At 35.1% G+C, this 24,172-nt stretch overlaps 1 protein-coding gene across 11 annotated transcripts in view; it reads left to right on the top strand.

Moving 5' to 3' along the window:
• The window catches only part of AKAP9 (A-kinase anchoring protein 9), a 147,669-nt gene that overhangs the window by 34,362 nt on the left and 89,135 nt on the right, over positions 1–24,172 (top strand). For 10 of the 11 annotated variants that reach the window (XM_024767016.1, XM_024767014.1, XM_024767013.1 and 7 more), the window contains exons 4-12: positions 25–78; positions 446–616; positions 1,407–1,562; positions 2,204–2,401; positions 7,241–9,619; positions 12,611–12,824; positions 15,249–15,328; positions 18,448–18,592; positions 19,322–19,407. In XM_024767016.1, the coding sequence (XP_024622784.1) occupies positions 25–78; positions 446–616; positions 1,407–1,562; positions 2,204–2,401; positions 7,241–9,619; positions 12,611–12,824; positions 15,249–15,328; positions 18,448–18,592; positions 19,322–19,407 (3,483 nt within the window). The remainder of the gene's footprint in view (positions 1–24; positions 79–445; positions 617–1,406; positions 1,563–2,203; positions 2,402–7,240; positions 9,620–12,610; positions 12,825–15,248; positions 15,329–18,447; positions 18,593–19,321; positions 19,408–24,172) is intronic. The other variant, XM_024767009.1, reaches the window with a different exon arrangement.

The following is a 24,172-nucleotide window of genomic DNA, read 5'->3' as shown; positions in this document are numbered from 1 at the left end:
TTTCAGGAAATTGTTTTTATACAGGTAAATGGTTGCAGTTTTGTGACGAGAACAGGAAAGCCTACAAATTTATTAAGGGTACAGTATTTAAAACTACTCATTATACTAATGTTTTATTCTATTTAAAACCATTTGGTTACTAACAAAGCTTTTCCCTGTATGTACTTCTTTCATTGTGTGATTTCTAAATGCTTTTAATGTGTAACAAAACAAAATTATCCACCTTTTGGTATAAAACTCAATTGTAACTGAATTTGCAGATATCTTGTTTTTGCTCTTGAGGTATATATATCACATTAGCAACAAAGTAGGTTGTCATGCCAGTAAACTCCCACGTGATGAGTGATGTTTAAAATTAGACTTTGCTGTAGGATTCAGATTTTGAGTCCCTTTTCCTGAGGGAATGTTGCTAGTACTGAATTATTAAAAATCTGGATTGGTTTAGGAAGAAGAATTTGTTGTTGACGATTCTTATTCTGAACATGGAGCACAGTACAATCAGACCCACCTAGAGATGATGGAAAATGAATTGGCTGGGAAACAACATGAGATTGAAGAGCTAAACAGAGAACTAGAAGAAATGAGGGCCACCTGTGGGACTGAAGGACTGAAGCAGGTGTGTTTACCTTATGTGGCTTTTGGTTTGTTACAAAACAAAAATAGGAAATTTGAATGATAGTATAGGTACATTCTTTAAAGATGGGTTTTTTAAAATGGTAACTTCAAGTCACCTCATAATATTTGTCCTTATACACATCATAAACAACATCGCTTAAAACTAGTCCATTAACAAGGCTAATATAATGAGATCTTTTTTTTAACTTTATGAGATAGCTAGACTGACATCACTTCAGTAGGGATAGATGTTTTTGTAAGCAGCCTGAGAGAAAATTATGTTGCATACCACATCAGTCAATATATTGACTTAAACTCATTAAAAATGTCAGCCAGTCTTTGTAAGTAACTTCTTGTGGTTAAAATAACATCTGTTGTTTGTGGCAGTCAGTTATGAAAACAAGGTGAAATAAGACATTGATAAGGATGACAGAATATATTTCAGTTTCATCTTCTTTAGAAACAAGTAAGGCTTAAACATGCCTATGATGGTAATGCCTACAAACATTGGAGCATCCCTAAATATAAAGACACTTGTCCTTCTGGAAGTAGATATATGGATAAGTCAAATCTAATGTATTTTGTTCCCTAGTTCAGATGGTTTTTTAAAAGTTGATTTGGAAGTAAAACTAATTCCCGCAAGATAATAGCTTTCAAATATGCTTACAGATTGTGATAATTCTGCCAATGCATTTTGAATATCATATTTTTGAAGAAGTTAGCTGTACTAATATTTAATTTTGTTAAAAAAATTAAATATAGCACATTTAATTTTCACTGATGTTTTTTAGTTGCAAGAATTTGAAGCTGCCATTAAACAGAGAGATGGCATCATAACCCAACTCACTGCTAATTTACAACAAGCGAGAAGAGAAAAGGATGAGACAATGAGAGAATTTTTAGAGTTGACAGAACAGAGTCAAAAATTACAGATTCAATTCCAGCATGTAAGTATTACTAATAGAACAAAATTTATTAAATTTTTAGGAATGAATTAAAAAAACTTTTCTTATATTTTCCAGAACAAATAAATATTTAAAAGCCATTTGCTTATTATGTATTATTTTGAAAAAACTAGTAAATACTTGTTATGTTAACCAGGAATTTAATTCATACTTCTTGAGTATTTTTGTGCTATTATTTTCTTTGTACTTCTTCCTCATCTGTATTTTAAAATCTCGTAAGTCTGATAAGGTGGATTTTTGCAGAAATTAACCTGTAGTTAACATCCAACCTTTGTCAACCCTGGTATGATTTCATTTTAGTTAGGTTCTGAAACGGTCACTAGACTGAATATATTCCACTTACCTTTAATTAGAGCCATAGGAATCTGATTGTATTAATTAAGGTTTCTGTTGGCAAGTAACAGAAAATAATTTTAGATGAGGGAGGAATTTGTCAGCTTAGGTAATGTAATCATACTCATCTGATCAGCTATGGCAGCATGTTTGCTGGGGTCTCAAGCCTGTGAATCCAGTACAGTTCCCAGAGAGCAATTATGAGCTGAGTAACACCCCCCAAAGAATGTCTCTTCCGTAGTGTACTCACTTAAGAATTTAATACTTTGGGGTTTCTTTCTATTTTCAAGTTACAGGCTAGTGAAACTCTGAGAAACAGCACTCATAGTAGCACAGCTGCAGATTTACTACAAGCCAAACAACAGATCCTCACTCATCAGCAACAGCTGGAAGAACAAGACCATCTGTTAGAAGATTATCACAAAAAGAAAGAAGACTTCAAAATGCAAATTAGTTTCTTGCAAGAGAAAATTAGAGCATATGAAATGGTATGTTTAAGGAAGTCAGCCAATGTGCATCAGCTTTACAATTAATTTTAAAGTTTTTTATCCTAGTGTTTATCTTTTTGTTACACACATGAATCAGAAAGTTTCATAATTAAGAAAAGTTCTTTAAGCATGTAAGATAATTTATTTCAAAAGCAGTTGGGAGTCTTCCAGTAATAGGTTTTAAGATTATACTCATTGGGACTTCCCTGGTGGTCCAGTGGGTAAGAATCCACGCTCCCAATGCAGGCGGCCCATGTTTGATCTAGGTCCCACGTGCATGCCGCAACTGAGAGCCCACATGCCGCAGCTAAACATGCCGCAGCTAAACATGCCGCAACGAAGATCTCAAGTGCCGCAACTAAGACTTGGCGCAGCCTAAATAAATAAATAAATATTGGGGGGGGGAAGGATAATACTCATTACTGAGTTCTTTGAAAGTGATAGGCGTATGTTAAATTGAGTTCTCCAGAGAATCTACATTTATAACCAGAACTTCTATCGTTTTTTTCTTTTACATCTAGAGATGTTTCTACTCATTTTAGCCATGGTTATGAAATTCTGAAAATATTTTCGTGGCAAAATGAAGTTTCATGGATTTTAATTAGAAAAAAATACAGATTCTCTTTATTCATGATAGTTATGTGTTATAAAGTTGCCTGGAACACTTATTCAGTGCTCCCAGGGGATATATATACACATACATACATGCACACACACATACATATCATACAGATTTTATTTTGCTCTTTCCACTATATTTTATTTTTTAATTTTATTGAAGTATATTTGATTTACAGTGTTGTGCATATCATATAGATTATAATATTAAATCCTAAGAAAACATCCTGGTAGATTATATTTTGTTTAATTTTCAAAAGAGAAATGAGGGTTAGAAGTGTTAACTGACTTGCCTAAGGGTGCCTTCCCCCCAAGTAGTTGCCAGAATCAGGATTCCAACCCTATTGGACTGACCCAGAGCCAGAATTTCTTGCAGTATGCTCTGCTACCCGCTACCATCTCCATTCTCTTGGTCTCCATCCTTGTCCTCTCCATATGAGAGCTTAAACAAAATAGCAGTGTGCTCACCTTGCTTGATGCCAGTTGGAATCATGCGTGCCATGAAACTCAATTTTTTTAATTATTTATTTTTGGCTGCTTTGGGTCTTCGTTGCTGCGCATGGGCTTTCTCTAGTTGTGGCGAGCAGGGGCTACTCTTTGTTGTGGTGTGTGGGCTTCTCATTGCGGTGGCTTCTCTTGATGTGGAGCATGGGCTCTAGGCACATGGGCTCAGTTGTTGTGGCTCGCAGGCTCAGTAGTTACGGCGCACGGGCTTAGTTGTTCTGCAGCACGTGGGATCTTCCAGACCAGGGCTTGAAGCTGTGTCCCCTGCATTGGCAGACGGATTCTTAACCACTGCACCACCAGGAAAGTCCCAGCAACTCAAATTTTTTACCACTCTGTGCACTTTTGCAAATGACTGTGAGTATTGATCTCAGGGTTATATATAAATTTAAGCAAGTAAGCAAATTCACAGATATGAAATCTTTGAATAATGAGTGCAGACTATACATACAATACAGTATTTTCTATAAACTTAGGAGGTTCTTCTGCAAGATGTTGAGAAATTGTCAAAACAAGACTATTGTTTGGATAATAATGAAAGTATTAGGTAGCATTTATTTTTGTTTACTTGCTACCAGGCAATATTCAAAGCATCATACACATACTAACTCATTGAATCATTACACCAACCTTATGAGGTAGAGATACCATTGTCACCCCCATTTTACAGATGAGGACATCAGAGCAAAGCAAGATGAAGTAAATTGCCCAGATATACAGGTAATAAATTGGTAGAGCCAGATTTCAAATCTAGGTAATATGGTTCCAGAGACTGTCTCTAAGGAAAATAGGAAATGTACAATATTAAGATATTGAAATTATGAAATGGACATGCTTTACAACCAAGGTAATTTAAAAATCATTTTGTAGATGTTTACAGAACACTTGTTTTGCATCATACTCTTGGAAGAGATAATGATGTTTAAATGTGCTTTTTTTCTTCACTGGAACTCATGGTTTAGTAAGCATGTATGCAAGACACCACAAAACAAGGCTAAGTATGGTTAAAAAGTGTTTTGAAAATTCTTAGTAAGTCTGGCTTCATAAGGGAAGTGATTCAGGGTAGGCTTTAGCTGGAAGGTGGTATTTGAGGTAAGTCTGTAATATTGGAACAATCCCCTTTTAATTGTACTTTGTTTTCTCCCTAATTGGTATAATATATGGCACATAGCAGCTACTCAATACTAATTTGGTAAATAAGTGAATAAATTATGAATCTGAACTGATGAGATGGGGAGGACATTTTAGGGAGGGTGGAGTATGCATAAAGACCCAGGCTGAAACATGTTAGAAGTATATATAGACATCAAAAAGTAGTTTAATAAGAAAACAATAGTCTTTGGAAATGAGTCTTTCCAGGAGGTAAGAGTAGAAAGTCAGTCTAGGCCTAGGTTAGAAGAGCCTGGGCAGTCGGGTTTTATCATATTTATTATATTGTATTCAGTAGGCAGTATAATTTGAGATTATTTAAAATTCAAGTAATTCATTTTCGTAGGGGGAATAACCTTTGTTTATTTGAATGTTAGCAAGAATACTTTTGTTATCGGTCCCTTTTTCATTACATACATATTTTTTCCTTTTTTTCTCTTTGAATGAATCCCTGGGTAGTAGTTCCATTAAAGCAACTGAAGGACTAGGGCATTAGGATGATAGTTGGAACTGTCTTGGTTTCTGAGGCAACTGCATTAACTGTTCCAGGTTCATTCTTACTGTCCTAATCCTCTGAACTTCCCATGGTACAGTCATCACAGGCAGGAACTATATTATTCCTTACTCTCTCAGGTCTGTTTCCAAAAAATAGAGGGATTGTATCCTTAACCACAGAGCTATCTTTTTTTTGCAACACCATATAAGTGGTTTAAAACCATGTACTGTGGAATAAATGGTAGTAAGAAAAGTGAACCATGAATTTGTACTATTTAATAATTGAATGAAGAATTGTTGTTTGCGGTAATATCAAGTGTTGGACAGTTTTGAATTGATACTTTTTATTTTATGAGAGTTCCCCCCATGAAAAACAAGGATATATAAATAAATATTAAAGATTTTATAACAACATTAACATTTTCAAGACTAATTACTTAACAGTTTAACTGAAGTTGACTGCCGTGAACTGATTTTACTTTCTTAGAGACTCCAAATGCCTTACAGATTTTTTTCTAGTATATAAATATATTATGTGTGTATGTCGCACAGTGAGAATTAATACCTTAATATATTTATTTTAGATTCAAACATATTCTGTGAGATAGAGAAAATAATATCATCTTTATTTTACAGGTGAAAACACCAAGATTTAAAGAGATTAAACTGATTTAAATGTCATATTTTAGTCCAGAAATTAAAGTCTGAAGGCTTAGTACTTGCTAGTAACATATGGTGACATTGATGGGATATGTGATACCAAGACGAAAACTGATAGGATTTTGCTCAAGTGAGCATGAGATCAAGGGATGTTAGAGAATCAAATGTTCAGTGGCATTAGGCTGTGATAACCTCATATATCCGTCTCACAGTAGAAATGGTCATGCCTTTGGACTGAAATTCTTAATTCTGTTTACAATAGACCCCTACCTTGCTTTCTACATTTGGTATGGTTTTCCCAGAGGGATTAGAATTCTCAAAGTCTCATGGTACCTTGATTCTCTTTTCTGAACTGTACTTAAATGGGGACTGCCAATATTTCTCTCTGAGGCTTTCTTTTTTCCTAGGCCCTGTCATTCTTTTTTTTAGGTATGTTAATACATTCATTTGAGGTGCCTTTAAGTCCTCTTGGCCTTGGACTTTTGTCTCCTGAAGGTGATTTTAATTACTTTACATATATTCTGTTCTGTTCTGTGGATTTTACTTTTTTTTTGGTCCTTGGGACTACAGCCCTTAACTACTCAGGCAACTAAGTAACAGAGACAAAACTTTGTCTCCAGGGCTTCTACTCGACTCTCTTATGCTCTAACACTTCTGCGAATGATTAGGGACATACCTCGGCATATGTTCTGGGTTTTGATTTATCCACAGTTCCAAAATAGAGTCCCAAATCAGAAGTGGGGGGAAAAATCTGTTCTGCTTTCAAATTTCTATTCACACCAAAAATCTAGAATCAAATTGATATGCCATAAATGGTATAATTGTCTTGCATATCACTTGCGATTCAACCACTTAAGCATGGCATATCCCTGAACTTTTAATTCATTTAGCCCCAGGAGTGAAGTTAAGGCTGACTTACAGGAACCTGTGTTTGTTGTTTTACTCTTTTCATAACACTTGCCCACCAAACCTTCAGGTCACTAAAACACTATATGGGAGGAACTCTGATATATTTTTAGGACTATCTTCTGGAAATGTAAAGAGTATGTAGTGCTCTAGCTATTGCAAATACTAAATACATAGAATGTTAATCAGTTAATAAGAAAGAAGAATGTATAATGGTTTAGACACATTTTAATCCCACTGAATTTTTAAACTAAAAAATTTAGTCATAGCAATGTAAGAAAAATTTCTTCCCACCAAGAAGGCCAACACTGCTCATAGATAGTATTGACTACACAAGTCCTGTGTCTCACTGACGTAAGAAAAATTAAGGGGCAGGCTCAGCAGCTACTTTTTGTAGGATAATGTAAAAAGCAGTCTTCTGTCAGTCTTTTGGTAATGGGGTTAAGGGGTATAAGTAACCAGGAACTAAAAATGCCATTTTTATATTTTCATTTTTTCTTTATAAAGGAACAGGATAAAAAAGTAGAAAGCTCAAATAAAGAAATACAGGAAAAGGAAGCAGTCATTGAAGAATTAAATACAAAAATAATAGAAGAAGAAAAAAAAACTCTTGAGCTAAAGGATAAAGTCACAACTGCTGATAAATTACTGGAAGAATTACAAGAAAAGGTTGTACAAAAGAACCAAGAGATAAAAAATATGAAATTAGAGCTGACTAATTCCAAGCAAAAGGAAAGACAGTGTTCTGAGGAAATAAAACAATTAATGGGGACAGTTGAAGAACTTCAGAAGAAAAATCATAAAGATAGTCAATTTGAAACTGATATTCTACAAAGAATGGAACAAGAAACACAAAGAAAGTTAGAACAACTCCGGGCAGAGCTGGATGAGATGTATGGGCAGCAGATAGTACAGATGAAACAAGAATTAATAAAACAACACATGTCACAGATAGATGAACTTAAAACACAACATAAGGGAGAAATGGAGAATGCTTTAAGATCGTGTCCAAATATTACAGTTAATGAAGATCAAATAAAGTTAATGAATATGGCAATAAATGAACTGAATATAAAATTGCAAGATACTAACTCTCAAAAGGAAAAACTCAAGGAAGAACTAGGAGTAATTTCAGGAGAAAAGTCTGTTCTACAGAGACAGCTTGAAGACCTTTTTGAAGAATTGAGCTTTTCAAGGGACCAAATACAGAGGGCTAGACAGACTATAGCTGAACAAGAAAGTAAACTCAATGAAGCACACAAGTCCCTTAGTACAGTGAAAGATTTGAAAGCGGAGATTATTTCTGCATCTGAATCTAGGAAGGAACTAGAATTAAAACATGAAGCAGAAGTTACACATTATAAGATAAAGCTTGAAATGTTAGAAAGAGAAAAAAATGCTGTATTAGACAGAATGGCTGAATCACAAGAAGCTGAGCTAGAGAGGCTGAGGACACAGCTCCTGTTTAGTCATGAAGAAGAACTTTCCAAACTGAAGGAAGATTTGGAAATTGAACATCAAATAAATATTGAAAAGCTTAAAGATAACTTAGGCATTCACTATAAACAGCAGATAGATGGCTTACAGAATGAAATGAGTCAAAAGATAGAAACCATGCAGTTTGAGAAAGACAATTTGATAACTAAGCAGAACCAGTTAATTTTGGAAATTTCAAAGCTGAAAGATTTACAGCAATCCCTTGTGAATTCAAAATCAGAAGAAATGACCCTTCATATCAATGAACTTCAAAAAGAAATTGAAATACTCAGACAAGAAGAAAAAGAAAAGGGTACACTTGAACAAGAAGTTCAAGAATTACAACTTAAAACTGAATTATTGGAGAAACAAATGAAGGAAAAAGAGGATGACCTTCAAGAACAACTTGCACAACTTGAAGCAGAGAATAGCATTCTTAAAGATGAAAAGAAGGCCCTTGAAGACATGTGGCAAATATATACTCCTGTTAACCAAGAAGAAAGATTAATTTTCATAGACTCCATTAAGTACAGATCCAAAGACTGTAGCTGGCAAAAAGAAATAGAAATACTTACAGAGGAAAATGAGAACCTCAAAAAACAATGTATTCAGCTAACTGAAGAGATTGAAAAGCAAAGGAACACTTTTTCATTTGCTGAAAAAAATTTTGAAGTTAATTATCAAGAGTTACAGGAGGATTATGCTTGCCTTCTCAAGGTAAAAACCGATTTAGAAGACAGTAAAAATAAACAAGAAGTTGAATATAAAAGTAAGCTTAAAGCACTTAGTGAAGAGCTTCATCATTTGCAAAGAATAAACCCAACTATAGTGAAAATAAAAAGTTCAGTCTTTGATGATGACAAAACTTTTACAGCAGAACCATTGGAAATTGGTGAGGTTGTTGAGAAAGATACAACAGAACTTATGGAAAAGCTTGAGGTAACCAAGCGAGAAAAATTAGAACTGTCAGAGAGACTGTCTGATCTTTCTGAACAATTAAAACAGAAACATAGCGAGATTAGTTTTCTAAGGGAAGAAGTTAAATCTTTAAAGCAAGAAAAAGAGCAAGTTTTATTGAGATGTAGAGAGCTAGAAATCATAATTAACCATAATAGGACAGAAGATGTAAATGTGTGTGCTGTCCATTTAAGCTCTTTAAAAGATGGAGTTTTGACAAGCAGGGATTCTGGAGGGTATGTTCCTAAAATAAGTAAAGATTTTGGTGAAGAATCAAAAATAATGGAGTTAAATGAAATTCCTATTGAAAATATGACTCTTGGAAAAGAAAACAAGCAAGAATGGTTTTTTGATCACTTGCCGTCAGTGACAAATGAATCATCACTTGGGACAACTGAACCAGGTGAAAATGATAAACTTCAGCAGGAGCTCAGTGTACTTAAATCAGAACAGGTATGTTTACTTACATGTATATGCTACAGCGTACATTTCATACTAAAAATTTTCATCGTCATAAAACATAAATTAACCTTACAAGAGAATGAAAGTAACCCTGTAATGTAATTCTCACTTAAGCCTATCATTTATCATTTCTTTTATCTTTTTAATTCTTAAACATTGTTGCCTTAAACGTTGTTGCTGCTCTTTTAGTTAATCTTTTAGTTAATCTGCTCAGGAAATAGAACATAGAACACATTTTCTTTGAAAAGGCAAGAGTTTAAATCACAAGAGTCTGAGCTTTAGAAAAGTTATTTTGTAATATTTTGTTGCAATCCCAAAGATTGGTTTCAGTCTCATTTTGTATTGGTGTTTTCAAGGTTCCACAACTGAAAATTAACTCTCAGACTTTTCAGTGCTCTATATAGTTGTTCAGTAGTTATGAAACTATATTTCCCTGAGAAAAAAATCTTGGTTTAAATCCTAGCGTTTTCTCAGAGTCTTGTTTTGCCTGAAGTGGGGGGGAAATGTATTAATTCTAAATACAGTTAAACAGTGCATATAATGAGTAATACTAGGTCACTCCTGATGATTTATATTTGCTGGATACTGAAAATAGAAATGACATGAAAATTCCACTGGACATCTTGTATAATGGTGCTAACTAGAGCTTTATGTGTTTCTTCATTTCTATAACAAGTATTTATTGAGTCTCTTGCCAGGTAGGAATAGTGGTGAACAAGAGAAAGAAGGTTCCTGCTCTCAAAGAGCATATATTCTAGTGAGGGAGGCAGGCAATAAATGAGGAAACAAGTAGAATAGTTAAGAAAAGTGATGTTTTATAAGGAAAATAAAACAGATAATGTGATAGAGAATGGTGGGTAGTGGTGGTGGCAGCATTAAATAGGGTGGTCAGGAAAGGTGTCTAGGAGGAATTAACATCTGAGCTGCCATCTGAATGGCAGCGAGGAGTCTACCACATGGAAATTAGAGCAATTGTGATGACAGAGATGAGTTTGAGGAACAGAATAAAGACGTATTTAGTTGAGTTTGAGGGAAGGAGAGTAGAAGAAAAAGAGTTTGAAGAAGCAAAAGACCAGATCTTGTAGAGCCTTACAGACTGCATAAGAAGTTGAGATTTTATTCTGTATACAGTAGGAAGCCACTGGAAAGTTTTTTCTTTTTACTTCTAATAAATGTACTCACATTTGTGATCTTATATCAGATATTAGGATATTTTACATTTTAATAAGCTAAATAGAGTTAAGATGTTCTAACTGCATAACTATTAATGCTTTGTTAAGTATCTGAAATAGTTTTCAAAATCATAATTGGTTTTAATGTAATCACTTCTAAAAATGCCACAGATCATTTAAATTTTTTTAAAAAACATTACTGGGGGAGGACCTAAATTTGAAGCCATCAAAATGGTCATATCTTCTCAGTAAGAATTTTATTTTTTCTAACTAAAGACATTTTCAGTGACATTCAGGTACCATCTCCTTGACATTAACTTCCATAAAGTAAACAGAGGCAAACCCATAAGCTGTCCCTGCCCCACTCATCACTACCAAGACAAACCCCCTTAGTGATGGGGAGAGGAGTGAGGTGTGTGTCTGTGGAAGGAAGCTCATGGAAGAAATTGAGCAACAACTTACATAATAACACCTAAGAGCAATCTAAATATGCTTAGAAATAATGCTGAAGCCACAAAAATACTTCTACTCTTGGGACTAAACTAATTGGCTCATAAACATGAAAAGATACTTCAACATTATAAATTGATATAACAATAAAATAGCATTTTATACCTGTCAGTGGCAAAATAAGTTTCACAATAAAAAGTGTGATAAGAATGTGGGGAGATGAGTATTCACCTGCACTGTTAAATATCAGTGTAAATTGGTGTAATTATAAAAATGTGTTAAAATCTAATGCAGTTAATATACATAATCTGTGATGCAGCATTTACATTTCTAGGTGGCACTCAGTGTAGTCCCTGACCAGCAGCATCAGCATCACTTGAAAACAGGTTAAAATTCAAATTCTGGGGCCCACACCAGACCTTCTGAGCTAGATGCTCTGGGAGAGGGGCCCAGCAATCTGTTTTCATAAGCACTCCAGGTGATTTTGATGTGTGCTAAAGTTTGAGAACCACTATGCTAGAGAAACACTAGCATATTTGTACAGGGCATATGTATATGAATTTATTGCAGCATTTTTTGAAATATCAAAACATTTAGAAATAATCCAGTTGATCTCCAAAAAGGAAATGGACAAATTGTGCTATATTCATATATATAATACCACAGTTAAATTCATCTGTATCTCCATGGATAGATCTTAGAAGTATATTGAATGAGAAGAGTAATTTGCAAAATAAATACCATTTTGCACCATTTGTGTAAATTCTTAAAAACAAAGTATAATGCATTGGTTATAGATGGATTGAGAAGTGAGAGTATAAGAAATGAACTGTACTTGCAGCAAATTTATGATCAAATTTATGATAATGATGGCCTCTGGAGAAGGAGGAATGAGAACATAGTAGATTAAATTTTATCTATGTTTTCTTTCTAAACCAAAAAAATATGTAGGGAGGAGAGAAATGAAAAAAAAAAGATAAAACAATTGTATTTGTTAATTTGGGATGTGTGTACATAGTGTTTATTACATTATTATTTGCATTTCTCTATACTTGTTTTAAAATGTTATTTTTGAACAAAAATGAAAGATCAGGCCATCCTAGCTATACCAAATATCAAAATTTACTATGAAGTTGAAGTAATGAAAATATTGTGCTATTTTCCTTGAAAAAAGATAGGTAGGTCAGTGCAACAGAATAAGTGAGAAAAAATTTAAATTAGACGTCACTTCTCTTACATGAAATTTTAAACTATAATTTCATGTATTTCCTCCCTTGTAATCAGTATATGCAAAAAAAAAGTTAAATTACCTGATTTGTCATTTAAAAATATTCTAACCTACACATTAATTTACTTTAAGAATGATTTAAGGCTACAGATGGAAGCTCAACGTATTTGCCTCTCTCTGGTTTATTCAACTCATGTGGATCAGGTTCGTGAATATATGAAAAACGAAAAAGATAAAGCTCTTTGCAGTCTTAAGCAGGAGCTTATTTCTGCTCAAGAGGATAAGATCAAGGAACTTCAGAAAATACACCAGCTAGAGCTACAGAATATAAAAACACAAGAAACAGGTAAATGATTTCTAACAAAATTATAAGTATTATGAAACAAATAAGTATCACTTAGAGCCCACCACTCCATGATTCTGTTCTTGACTTAGACCCCATAGAGGAACATGACTGGGTATTCCAGTCCTGGACTCATTTGTTCATATAATCTATAGGATACTCGTTTACGTGCTTGAGAAATCTAAAAATCACTGAGTTATTTTCCCCAAGAAGTCAGCAGTCCTGTGGGAAAGCAATATAAAATAAACTCTTAGAAAACAATAGGAAAATTTCTATACTAGAAGAATGAACAGAAAGAATGGAAGGAGAGAGGAGAAAAGTCTAGTACTTCCTGGAAGAGTGAGGCAGTAGGCAGGAGTAGGGAGGTTGGAATTTTAGCGAAAGCTCTTGAGCTTTAAATGTAGAGATATGAGAGACTGCATCCATTTTGGAGAGTTGAGAATTCAAGGTGTGTGAAAAAGTACTGAGGGATAAAGATGGAAAGATTGGCAGGAGCTTGGTAAGAAAAGACTTCATATACCCTAAGTGAAGCATTTTTAATCTTTATGCCAATGGTGATAAGACCTAATGCAGGATTTTCAATAGTGAGAGTAACATCGTAAGATTTTTAAGATGACAGCATTGAGGCAAATTGGGAGAGGTTATAAGTGATGGGAAGACCAGTTAAGCAACTTTGGCAGTAATTCTGTTAACATTAAGATGTTGAACTAAAATGTCATTGGGGATTGGAGAAGGAAGGAAAGTTTAAGAGTTAAAGAGGTAGGCTGGATATCAGCTCGGTGCTTTGTGACCGCCTGGAGGGGTGGGATAGGGAGGATGGGAGGGAGGGAGACGCAAGAGGGAAGAGATATGGGAACATATGTATATGTATAACTGATTCACTTTGTTCTAAAGCAGAAACTAATACACCATTGTAAAGCAATTATACCCCAGTAAAGATGTTTTAAAAAAAACAAAAACAGGTAGGCTGTAGTCTGCAGTTAATATTAACAGTAAAAGGGGAAGGAGTTGAGAATGATCCCTAAGTTTCTAGCTTGAGTAGTTGGAATGAGGGCGACTCCACTCCAGTCATGAGGAGGATAAGGGTCAGATTTGTGGAAAAAATAGTAAATTAAGCTTGGAACATTGAGTTAAAAATACCTATTGACTTTGAAAAAGAGATATCTAAGGGGCAGGACAAGAATAATGACGCAGATGTAGAGAATGGACTTGAGGACATGGGGAGGGGTAAGGGTAAGCTGGGATGAAGTGAGAGAGTGGCATGGACACATATACACTACCAAATGTAAAATAGATAGCTAGTGGGAAGCAGCAGCATGGTACAGGGCGATCATCTCGGTGCTTTGTGACCACCTAGAGGGGTGGGAGGGAGACGCAAGAGGGAGGAGATATGGGGATATATGTATACGTACAGCTGATTCACTTTGTTGTACAGCAGAAACTAACACAACGTTGTAAAGCAATTATACTCCAAAGATGTTTTTTTAAAAAAAAACCACAAATAAATTAATTAATTAAAAAAGGAGAGATATCTGTTAGGCAGTTGAAAATAGAAAGCTGAAACCTAAGAGGGAGGATTAGGCACAAGATAAAGATTTGTAAATCAAAAGATCATTTGAGGCCAAGGACAAGAATGAGATGCCCTGGGAGACTGTAGAGTGAGCCAAAGACTAAGATGGTACTGTGTAAGGAACAATATTTAAGGAACCATAAGTGGAAGACTAGTTGCAGTTAACTTTTACCTTTAATACTTATTTAATTAATTAAATTAAACTTCCTCTGTTCAAGGTATCTTTAGGCCCCCACTCTGGACAGATCTGCCTTTGGGAGTGAGGTGGCTCGTACGTTTGGAATTGTTTTGTTGAACAGAGTAGAATTTAAAGTGTGACTTAAATAAGAATACTGTACTTTTTCACTTCAGCAGTTCTTTGTCAGTTGAATAAGATTTTAAGCATATATTGTTTGTATTGGTATCCTCTTCAGATAGAATCTGTAGTGTTTCAGGCTACAAGTTAAGTAATGAGTCCATTAATGGGCGATGAAGTCAGTCCAGTGATAAAGTAGAACAGAACACATTGGCGTGCATAGCATGTAGAAAGAGTAAATGTTGATTTGTGAAATTTTTGTTTCAGTTTTATATGGATGTATATATGTAATAGGTTATGCTGTATGATGTATTTCTAGTATTGGGTTGTAGTAAAAAAAAATAGTAAGTCACTTCTTTGTATCATTTTGTGGGATATAAATTGAAAATCCTACAGATTATCTTAGCTGGTTAACACTGAGCAGCACAAAATAACATTGAAAGAAATAAAGAATTTAAAACTAATCTTATTGCCAGGAAGCTTCCAGTTGACATAGATTTAATATGAAAATAGTTTCTAAGTATGTAAACTGAACATTTTAATGCAATATCTATTCTATTAGGTGATGAAGTGAAGCCTTTACAAATGCTCATTGGAAAACTTCACAGGGCAGTGTCTGAAGAATGTTCTCATTTTACACAGGTAAGGTATTAGTTAAAAAGTACTTTTACCATAATTCAAAAAGATACATGAACCACAGTGTTCACTGCAGCACTATTTACAATATCCAGGACATGGAAGCAACCTAAATGTCCATCAACAGATGAATGGATAAAGAAGATATGGCAAATATATACAGGGGAATATTACCCAGCCATAAAAAGAAACAAAATTGAGTTATTTGTAATGAGGTGGATGGACTTAGAGTGTCATACAGAGTGAATTAAGTCAGAAAGAGAAAAACAAATACCCTATGCTAATGCACATATATGGAATCTAAAAAAACATTACTGATGAACTTAGTGGCAGGGCAGGAATAAAGACGCAGACGTAGAGAACAGACTTGAGGACACAGGGAAGGGGAAGCTGGGACTCAGTGAGAGAGTAGCACTGACATATATACACTACAAATGTAAAATGGATGGGCTAGTGGGAAGCTGCTGCGTAGTACAGGGAGATCAGCTCGGTGCTTTGTGATGACCTAGAGGGGTGGGATAGGGAGGGTGGGAGGGAGGCTCAAGAGGGAGGGTATATGGGGATACATGTATATGTTATAGTTGATTCGCTTTGTTGTACAACAGAAACTAACACAACAGTGTGAAGCAATTATACTCCAATAAAGATATATATATTTTTAAAGTACTTTCAGACAAGAAATGCTAAATTTTAAGTTACTATAAATTTGATAGGCAGAATCATCTTAGTTTTCCCTACTATCTTACCTCGGAACTGTATTTAGAAAATATTGCTGAGTTTTTAAGTTTAAAATGAGCATTTAAATGTTTTCCTGGGGCTTCCCTGGTGGCGCAGTGGTTGAGCGTCCGCCTGCCGATGCAGGGGACACAGGTTTGACCCCCGGTCCGGGAAGATCCCGCATGCAGCGGAGCGGCTAGGCCTGTGAGCAATGGCCGCTGAGCCTGCACGTCCGGAGCCTGTGCTCCGCAACAGGAGAGGCCACAACAGTGAGAGGCCCGCGTACCGCAAAAAAAAAAAAAAGAAAAGAAAATGTTTTCCTGATAATCAGTTCGAAACAAAAGAAATCTAGGTAAATTATCTCAGCAGTAGAATACACAAAAGTTATGCCTAATTTAAAAAAACAGACCGATAGAGCCTTAAGCAGGTCTGTCTCCTACCCCTGCCCGCTTTGGTGGTTGAGTGATTTGATGACTTACCTGGGGATCTTGCACAAGACTAGTGAGATAAGATTTCACACTGTAGATTGCCAAATCTAAAAACTAATTATGCCAAGTATAAATATATTTGTGAAGATCAGGTGAAATAGGAGCGCTTCTACACTGCTGGTGGGGGTGTACTACCTTGAGAAGCAGATTGGCAAGGTATATTGTTGAAGATATGTACATCACACAGCCCAGGCATTTACTTCTACTTAGGCTCACATTTGTGCACAACCAGATATGTTCATTGCAAGAATGTCTATGTTAAGTCAAAAATTAGAAACAACTCAGGTTTTTATCTACAGACAAATGAATAAACAAATTGTGTTATATCTGTACAATGGAACACCATATTGCAGTGTTTGCTAGGTGTACTAATATCAGCAAATCTCAAAAGAAAAAGTATAAAAACATGCATGTTAGAGTAATCACCTCTGGGCAGAGAGACAGGTGAATGAAATAGGTAAGCAGTACTTAATTCAGAAATCTTCAAATCTGTATGTAATGTTCTATTTCTTTTTAAAAATATGGATATAATATGACAAAATATTAGTATTTGTTACAGCTAGGTAATAGATGAACTACTTTTTCTGCATATTTGAAATAGTTCAAAATTTAAAATACATGCCTAGGCTTTGTCACAGATCTCCATCCTAGCCTGTGTATTTGTGAATCGAAGAGGGAGGAGGATGGTATTAGTTGGGAAGGTAAAGCTCCCTTACTGATTCTGATTACCTACAGAATAGTTCGAAAACAGTATTCAAAAAAGCAAAAGAAAGTCAGAAATAACCACATTCATTCAGCCTCCACCTCTGCCGAAGGGTTCAGGCATTGATTGTCCTTTCATATCCATTGTTGATAGTCTGTAAATATGGAAAGAGGGCCCAAGTCACAGTAGTTTATTTATAAGCTGACTTTATATTTTCTTTTCTTCTATTAATGGTTTTACTTGACCCCCTAATCTGAAGTTGAAATATGAATCAGCTTGTAATGGAGAGGTCCCCTGGGGTTCATCGTGAAATCTGGTTTTGTCACTAATCATTGATGTTACTATGGACTAGTTACTTCATCTTTCTGGGTCTGTTGCCTCACCTGTAAGTTGGATGATCGGGTTTCTACCAACCTGAATCAATTTATCAATTTATGATAAAATTCTACCTTAGGGACTGTGTTGAAAATTTAATCAAGTCAATTATTAATAGTATAGTTTCAAGAAATAGCAACAATAAGCAAATTGGTTAAGTCTAGGAGTTGTTGATTGTTATTTCCAGTTGCATGAGGGGCACAGGTGAAACTTATTTAGAGGGCTTATCAGATGATTACGTGGCATATGTTATTTGTAAGTGATGATAAAATTATCTGTTGCTCAGGAGAAAAACCAGAATGATGTGTCAAATATTTTTTTTTCCATGTGTAAACCACAGAATAGTATTCTCTTATGTTAAAGTCTATGAATGTGATCTCCTACTTCATATATTGTAATTTCTATAGAATTTATAGACTACTTTTTGAACTTCTGTCCTCATCTTATGGTGTTTTTCACAAGGGTAGTCGACCTTACAGAGATAACATCAGAATAGGATCCAAGCCAGAAAGTGGTAGATTAAAGTACAAGATATATTCATTATGAGGAAGAAGCAAAAAGTTATAATTTGATAGATATATTTGATATATATTATAGATAATGAAGACTATCAATATTTTCCTGGTGTAAGAAGAATTTCACATTCTATATGTGGAGAGAGAAAGATTTAGACTTGGTTATTTCTTTTGCAGATTGATTTGGTATATAGAAGAGTGTTTTCTTACTGATTTTTCTGTGTCATTTTGACTGTCTTTTGCATATAGAAAAATAGTGTTTAATGATCTTTAGTGGCAGAAATCAAAATTTTAATTTCATAAAATACCTAATTTTGTTGTCAACAGACTTTTTGCAGTGTCCTTGGTGAACATTATACTTCTGCTTTAAAATGTGAAGTAAATGTAGAAGAGAAAGAGAAAGAGACTTCTGGTGTTCACACTTCTGAAAATCAAGAACTAGAATTGCAAGATTATAAATATGAAGTTCAAGGTAATAAAGGCTTTACCACATTATTAAACAGAGTAATTTTCTTAAATGAATTGATAAACTTTCTCTGTTAATTAATGATTTTATCACTTAGCCAATTTGAGTTATCTTAACATCTTGTTTTTTCAGGTTCATGAAATCTTAAATCTTTAATGTACATTTCTAGTTTTACAATGCAGTAATTGTGATATAAAGAGAACCAAAGCTGTCTACAAGTTTCCTTGTCTCTTTATCCTCTGTTCCTCTACTTCCATCTTTTCTCACTATAATTCTTAATTTTATACCATAGATCCAAACCTTTAAAAGTTGTGGTATTTTATTGAATAAGTCTGTCGGGGTTTTATTTTTTTTTAAAAGAATAAGACATTCAGTTATCTTTCTTAATAGGAATCCTATATTAGTTCATTTTTACAAATTATAACCTCAATTAATTTTTTTGATATTCCTTCACAGATAAAATGTTTCCTACCCCTGTCCATTTGTATGAAGAATGAACAAATATGTACAAATTAATGAATGCCAAAAGAAATTAATGTATTTTAATGTGAAATTGTCAAGTTAATCTTTGTAGCAGGTGTTCCACATTATTGAGGTTTTAATTGTTGGTTACTAAATCTATGAATTTTACTTCTAGCAGGCAATTTTCTGAAGTTATGAATTGATGAATAATACTTATTGAAAGAAGCAGACTTTTATTGTAGAGTGAAATTATTATAATTGTTTATTATTTAGATTTTCAGGAAAATGTGCAAACTCTTCTCAACAAAGTAACAGAAGAATACAACAAACTCTTGGTACTTCAGTCACGATTAAGTAAGGTCTGTAAAATGGAAAATGTATTATGATGTTTGCATTTATTGTATTACCTGCTATTTTGTAAGCTATTTCATCAACCAAGAATTTCTAAAATAAGTGAACATGAAAAGAAAATTAGGGAAAAGTGACATATATATATAGTATCAGTGAGCTGAAGGAATTTCTGCAATTTGAATACTCTTTACCCCTTTAGAGAGTTTTTGAAGTCATGATAAAGTTAAAATGTATATAAAATGTCAAATTGTAAACTTTGTGAAACAGTTGCATTTAATTTTACATATAACATTTTTTAAAGCAGTGAGTCTGTTTTAGAGAAAAATGTGATTAGTTGTTTAGAATATAGCTGGTTTCACATGGTGTGTTATATAAAATTTCTTTCAAGCAGTTGTTTTAGAAATGTGCACATAGAAAACTAAGAGAGTATAGATGGCATCATATAATTTATTAACTACATCAGAAAAATGATGTATATTAGTTCTTCCTCTTTCTCTTCCCCTCCTTCTTTTTCCCATTCTATTTTACCCCCTTTCTCCTTTCCCTCTCTCTTCCTCTTTCTGTGCAATTAAAGCACAACCTTATCCAGCCTTTCCTAAAATCTATAAACCTATCCCAGTATCTTACAGATAACTATGTAGGAGGACAGGTGGATGGTGGATAGATTCAAAGCCCTTCTTTAATTCCACATTTCTCTACAATTACTAGTTTTCTTTCTCCTTCCATTCATAGCTAGATATTGAACCCTATTCAGAATCATCATACCGTTTTCTTACCAGTACCCTTAGTAGTCTAGATTTCTTGTTTTTCTGCTGCCCTTATCCTGCCTCTGAAAACCCTTCTTCTTCACTCATACTTGGGTTTCTGAGGGCTGCTAAGAAAATTAGATGGTGATGTGGTTTGGTGACACTGCATGATCATGGTCTCTGACTGCAGCTGGACGCTCAGGATCACTTGACAATTCTTTTATGTTGTCATTTATTCTCTCATAGTCCCCTCAGTGGATGCTACCTAATGTTATAACTTCCCTCGAGTCATACATTCCATTTCTACTCCCCTTTTTTCTTTGCAGATGGCCTTATTTCTCATTTTTCTGTGAGTATGGGAGCTATCAGTTATAAATTATCTCATCTTGCTACCTCTAGACCATATGTATTTCTTTAAATCTGAAAATACTCTGTTTTCCTTCTGTCTCAGAAGAAGTTATCCCTTTTTATAACCAAGGTTATTTTATTTCCTGTCCTTTTGTTAACATCACCTTCTGTCTCCTCTAAGATTGATAACCTGTTTCTTCCCTCCCTTCTGTGCTTTCAGCCTCTTTGTCTGTGTTTCTTATTTCTGTCTTTCTTGCCCCTTGCATATTCCTCTTGTCTCCACTATTTAGAACATAACCAGTCTTCCTTGAATCTAATATCTCCCTTTGTGGTTTTCTTTCAACTTCATTGTCATATTCTTTGAAGGAATGAATAGACTGTAGTCATAGTTTCCCATCTCTTCCTGTCTTGCTCTCTCTTCTACCCACTGTAAACAAGCTCCAAACTTATACTTCACTAAACTTTCTTTGGTGAAAGTTACCAGTGAATTCTTAATTATCAAATTTTCTTTCTGCTTTCTTACCTTCCATCCTTGTATTCTTTCAAAAATATGTTGGTTTTCCTTATGGCAGTACATAGTTGAAACTATTAAATAGTGTAGGAGGGGTTACAGTAAGCAAGTCACTACAGTGATGTTTGTCATTTTGCCTCTTTCCTTTCAGGACAGTGAGTGGGGAACAGTTTCCTTTGGTGAGACACAAACCTCCCTTCCCCAGTGCCAGAATGTGGGAGGCTACTCTGGAACACAAACACCCACACTTGCCTCCTTAGTTCTCCCCAGACACTTCTTTCAGTTTGTTTTGAGAAAAACTTTTACCTGCCACCAGGCTTCTTCCTGGCTGAATCAGCAGAAAGGGCTATACTGTGATTAGTTAAAGGTCAATATATTTGTTTTCTGATCTCTACCTGTCATCGATCTCTCTCTGAGCCTGGGGCCTTTCTAGGGTTCTACTAGGTAAGCTAACTGTCTGCTATAACTGTGGCTCCCTTCACGTGTGCTTTAGGCTGCTCCTTCCTCCACCCTGCTTAATCAGTATTCTGCCACACCTTTTCTGTTGAAATCTTTCTTAGTCTCTTTTATTTTTTGGTTTATTATGGATTTATACCTTTTAAAGATTCATTATGATTTTAATTGAGTCATGGGGAGGGAGGAGAGATATATGTCAGAGATCATGAACATAAATGCCTACGTGAGCTCAGCTCATAAAGTAAGTGAAGAAGGCCAAGTGAAAGCTGGAAAAGTGAAACCTGGAGAAAACATACCTCATCTAAAGGGGGCAGAGACTGCTCAGCTTCACATGTTGTTGTCACGTAGGAGCAGGGCCCAGTGTTGTTTATTCCTTCAGTTTATCAATTTTATGTGAGGTCTTTTGCTTTTTTAAGTGTTGGGAAGTATTAAAAATAAAAAGGATTTTTTTTTCCCCTAATTGGGAAACAATTAGGAAGGAAAAAAACCCGAAAAACTGTTTGGTACCCAAAAGAATACTTCTATAGCCTAGAATTAAAGTCAAACTTATACTTTGCAACTGTACGTGTAAACACATGCTCAGTATTATCTTGAACAAGGAGCAAGACCAAGACAACTCATTATTTTTTTCATTCCCTGTATCAGTGAAACTTACACCTTACATGTCTGTATAATAAGGCAGAGTATGGGTGTGCTGAGGGTCCCTAAGACCACTCCTCAGTTCAGTGGTTCACCAGAAGAACTTATAGGATTCAACATATTAGTGGTACTCAAGGCTAAGATTTATTACAGCAAAAGGATACAAAGCAAAATCAGCCCCATAAAGGTTTGAAAAGGAGCATGGGGCAAAGTCTGGAGGAAGTAGGCACAAACTTCTAAAATTCTCTCCTAGTGGAGTCACAGGAAGGCACACTTCATTCCTCTTGCAGTTGTGACGATACATGCTAAGTTTTGACTACTAAGGAAGCTCACCTAAGCCTAGGAAACCATAGTTCTTTTTTATCAGGTGTCAGCCAAATGGGCATCCTCTGCCAGAACATACCAAATTCAGACTTCCAGAAAGAAAACATGTGTTCAGCATAAACCATATTGCTTGTACATGAGACTCCCTTACAATTTAGGGAAACTTTTATATTAGTGTAGAGAACCATTTACCAGCTAAGTTTCCAGATGCCAGCTAAGGGGCAGACTTGTAAGCAGGCCTTTTTAAAGAGATAGAAATCTCACAACTTCTGTGTTAACTCTTTTCTGCACAATAGATTAAAAAGTGAATTTCACATTTTATCCCAGCAAGTTGGCTACAACTGTAGAGGCATCCCAGACGTTGGTTGGGATGAGTCAGTCGGCAGTACATCACTGCTTAACCTGTTAGCCTCATCTACTAATCCTCTTCCTCATTTTAGCCATATTGAAATACTTAGAGTTTCCAAAATACACCCATATCTTTCAGACCCCTGGGGTTTTTTTGCATGCTGTTTTTTCTGTCTAACACTGTCCTTCCCCCTCCGATTTGCTTAGTGTATTCCTACTTATAATTCCAGTTGGTTCAAATGTTATGTCTTTTGTGTCACCTTTTTTATTTTTAAACATCTTTATTGGAGTATAATTGCTTTACAATGGTGTGTTAATTTCTGCTTTATAACAAAGTGAATCAGCTATACATATACATATATCCCCATATCTCCTTCCTCTTGCATCTCCCTCCCACCCTTCCTATCCCACCCCTCTAGGTTGTCACAAATCACCCAGCTGATCTCCCTGTGCTATGCGGCTGCTTCCCACTAGCTAGTACATTTGGTAGTATATATATGTCCATGCCATTCTCTCACTTCGTCCCAGATTACCCTTTGTGTCATCTTCTTTACCTATCCTCCTAGACTAGAAATTTCTCCCTCCATTCTCTTAATATCTGTACTTTTTATTTTTTTGCACCTACCTTTCTCCATTATTTTAAATACTTGATTACCTTCCTTTCTTTCCTGTTCCATTCTTCAGTCAGGAAGTCTTCTCTTTTTTTTTTTTTTTTTTTTTAGGAAGTCTTCTCTTTATTTCCATTTCCTCTTCTTAGCACAGTGCTTTGTTTAGCACATGGTAAAGGCTTACTATATGTTTACTGAATGAATTAAGTGACAGTATAGAAAGGTTGAGCTGTAAACTGAAGTATTTACCTGATGGGCTTTATTTTCTCTAGGAAGTAGGAGGCAAGATCCTTGGTTGAAATGTACACAGCGGGTAGGAGTGAGGTAGAGGATGTGATAAGAGTAGTACCAACTGAAATAGCTTTCATGGGAAATAGCTTTTATCCTGTTGCTCACCTCCTTCTACAGTATCCTTTGTTCATCTAGTATAGCAAGTCCAAGCTCATCCCTTGCTTTTACGGTGCTCTTTATACCTACCTGTCTTATTTATCTGGCGCAATTTCCCCCGCCCCTCAAGATCATTGTCTTCACTACTTGTAGCAGGTCATTCTTTCACAAATGTTCTTATTCTTTCTTCCATGTAAACTTTCCTAATCATTGCCCAAAATGTTGGAGGCCCAAATAAAATTTGACTTCCTCCATAATTACTCAGACCCACATCAGTCTTTCTTCTGTTATTGCCCTTTAGTCAAACATTATAGTTTAATGCTTCTCTAATTGTTTAATTTTACTTCCCCAATTAGTTGATGAATTCTGTGAGGGCAGGTACACCTTTTTTTTTTTTTTTTTTTTT

Source organism: Neophocaena asiaeorientalis, unplaced genomic scaffold (assembly GCF_003031525.2).
Source record: "Neophocaena asiaeorientalis asiaeorientalis breed wild unplaced genomic scaffold, Neophocaena_asiaeorientalis_V1.1 scaffold70, whole genome shotgun sequence".
Lineage (NCBI taxonomy): Eukaryota > Metazoa > Chordata > Mammalia > Artiodactyla > Phocoenidae > Neophocaena > Neophocaena asiaeorientalis.
Note: the sequence above shows the minus strand (reverse complement) of the source record. Positions and strands in the feature narration are given on the sequence as shown.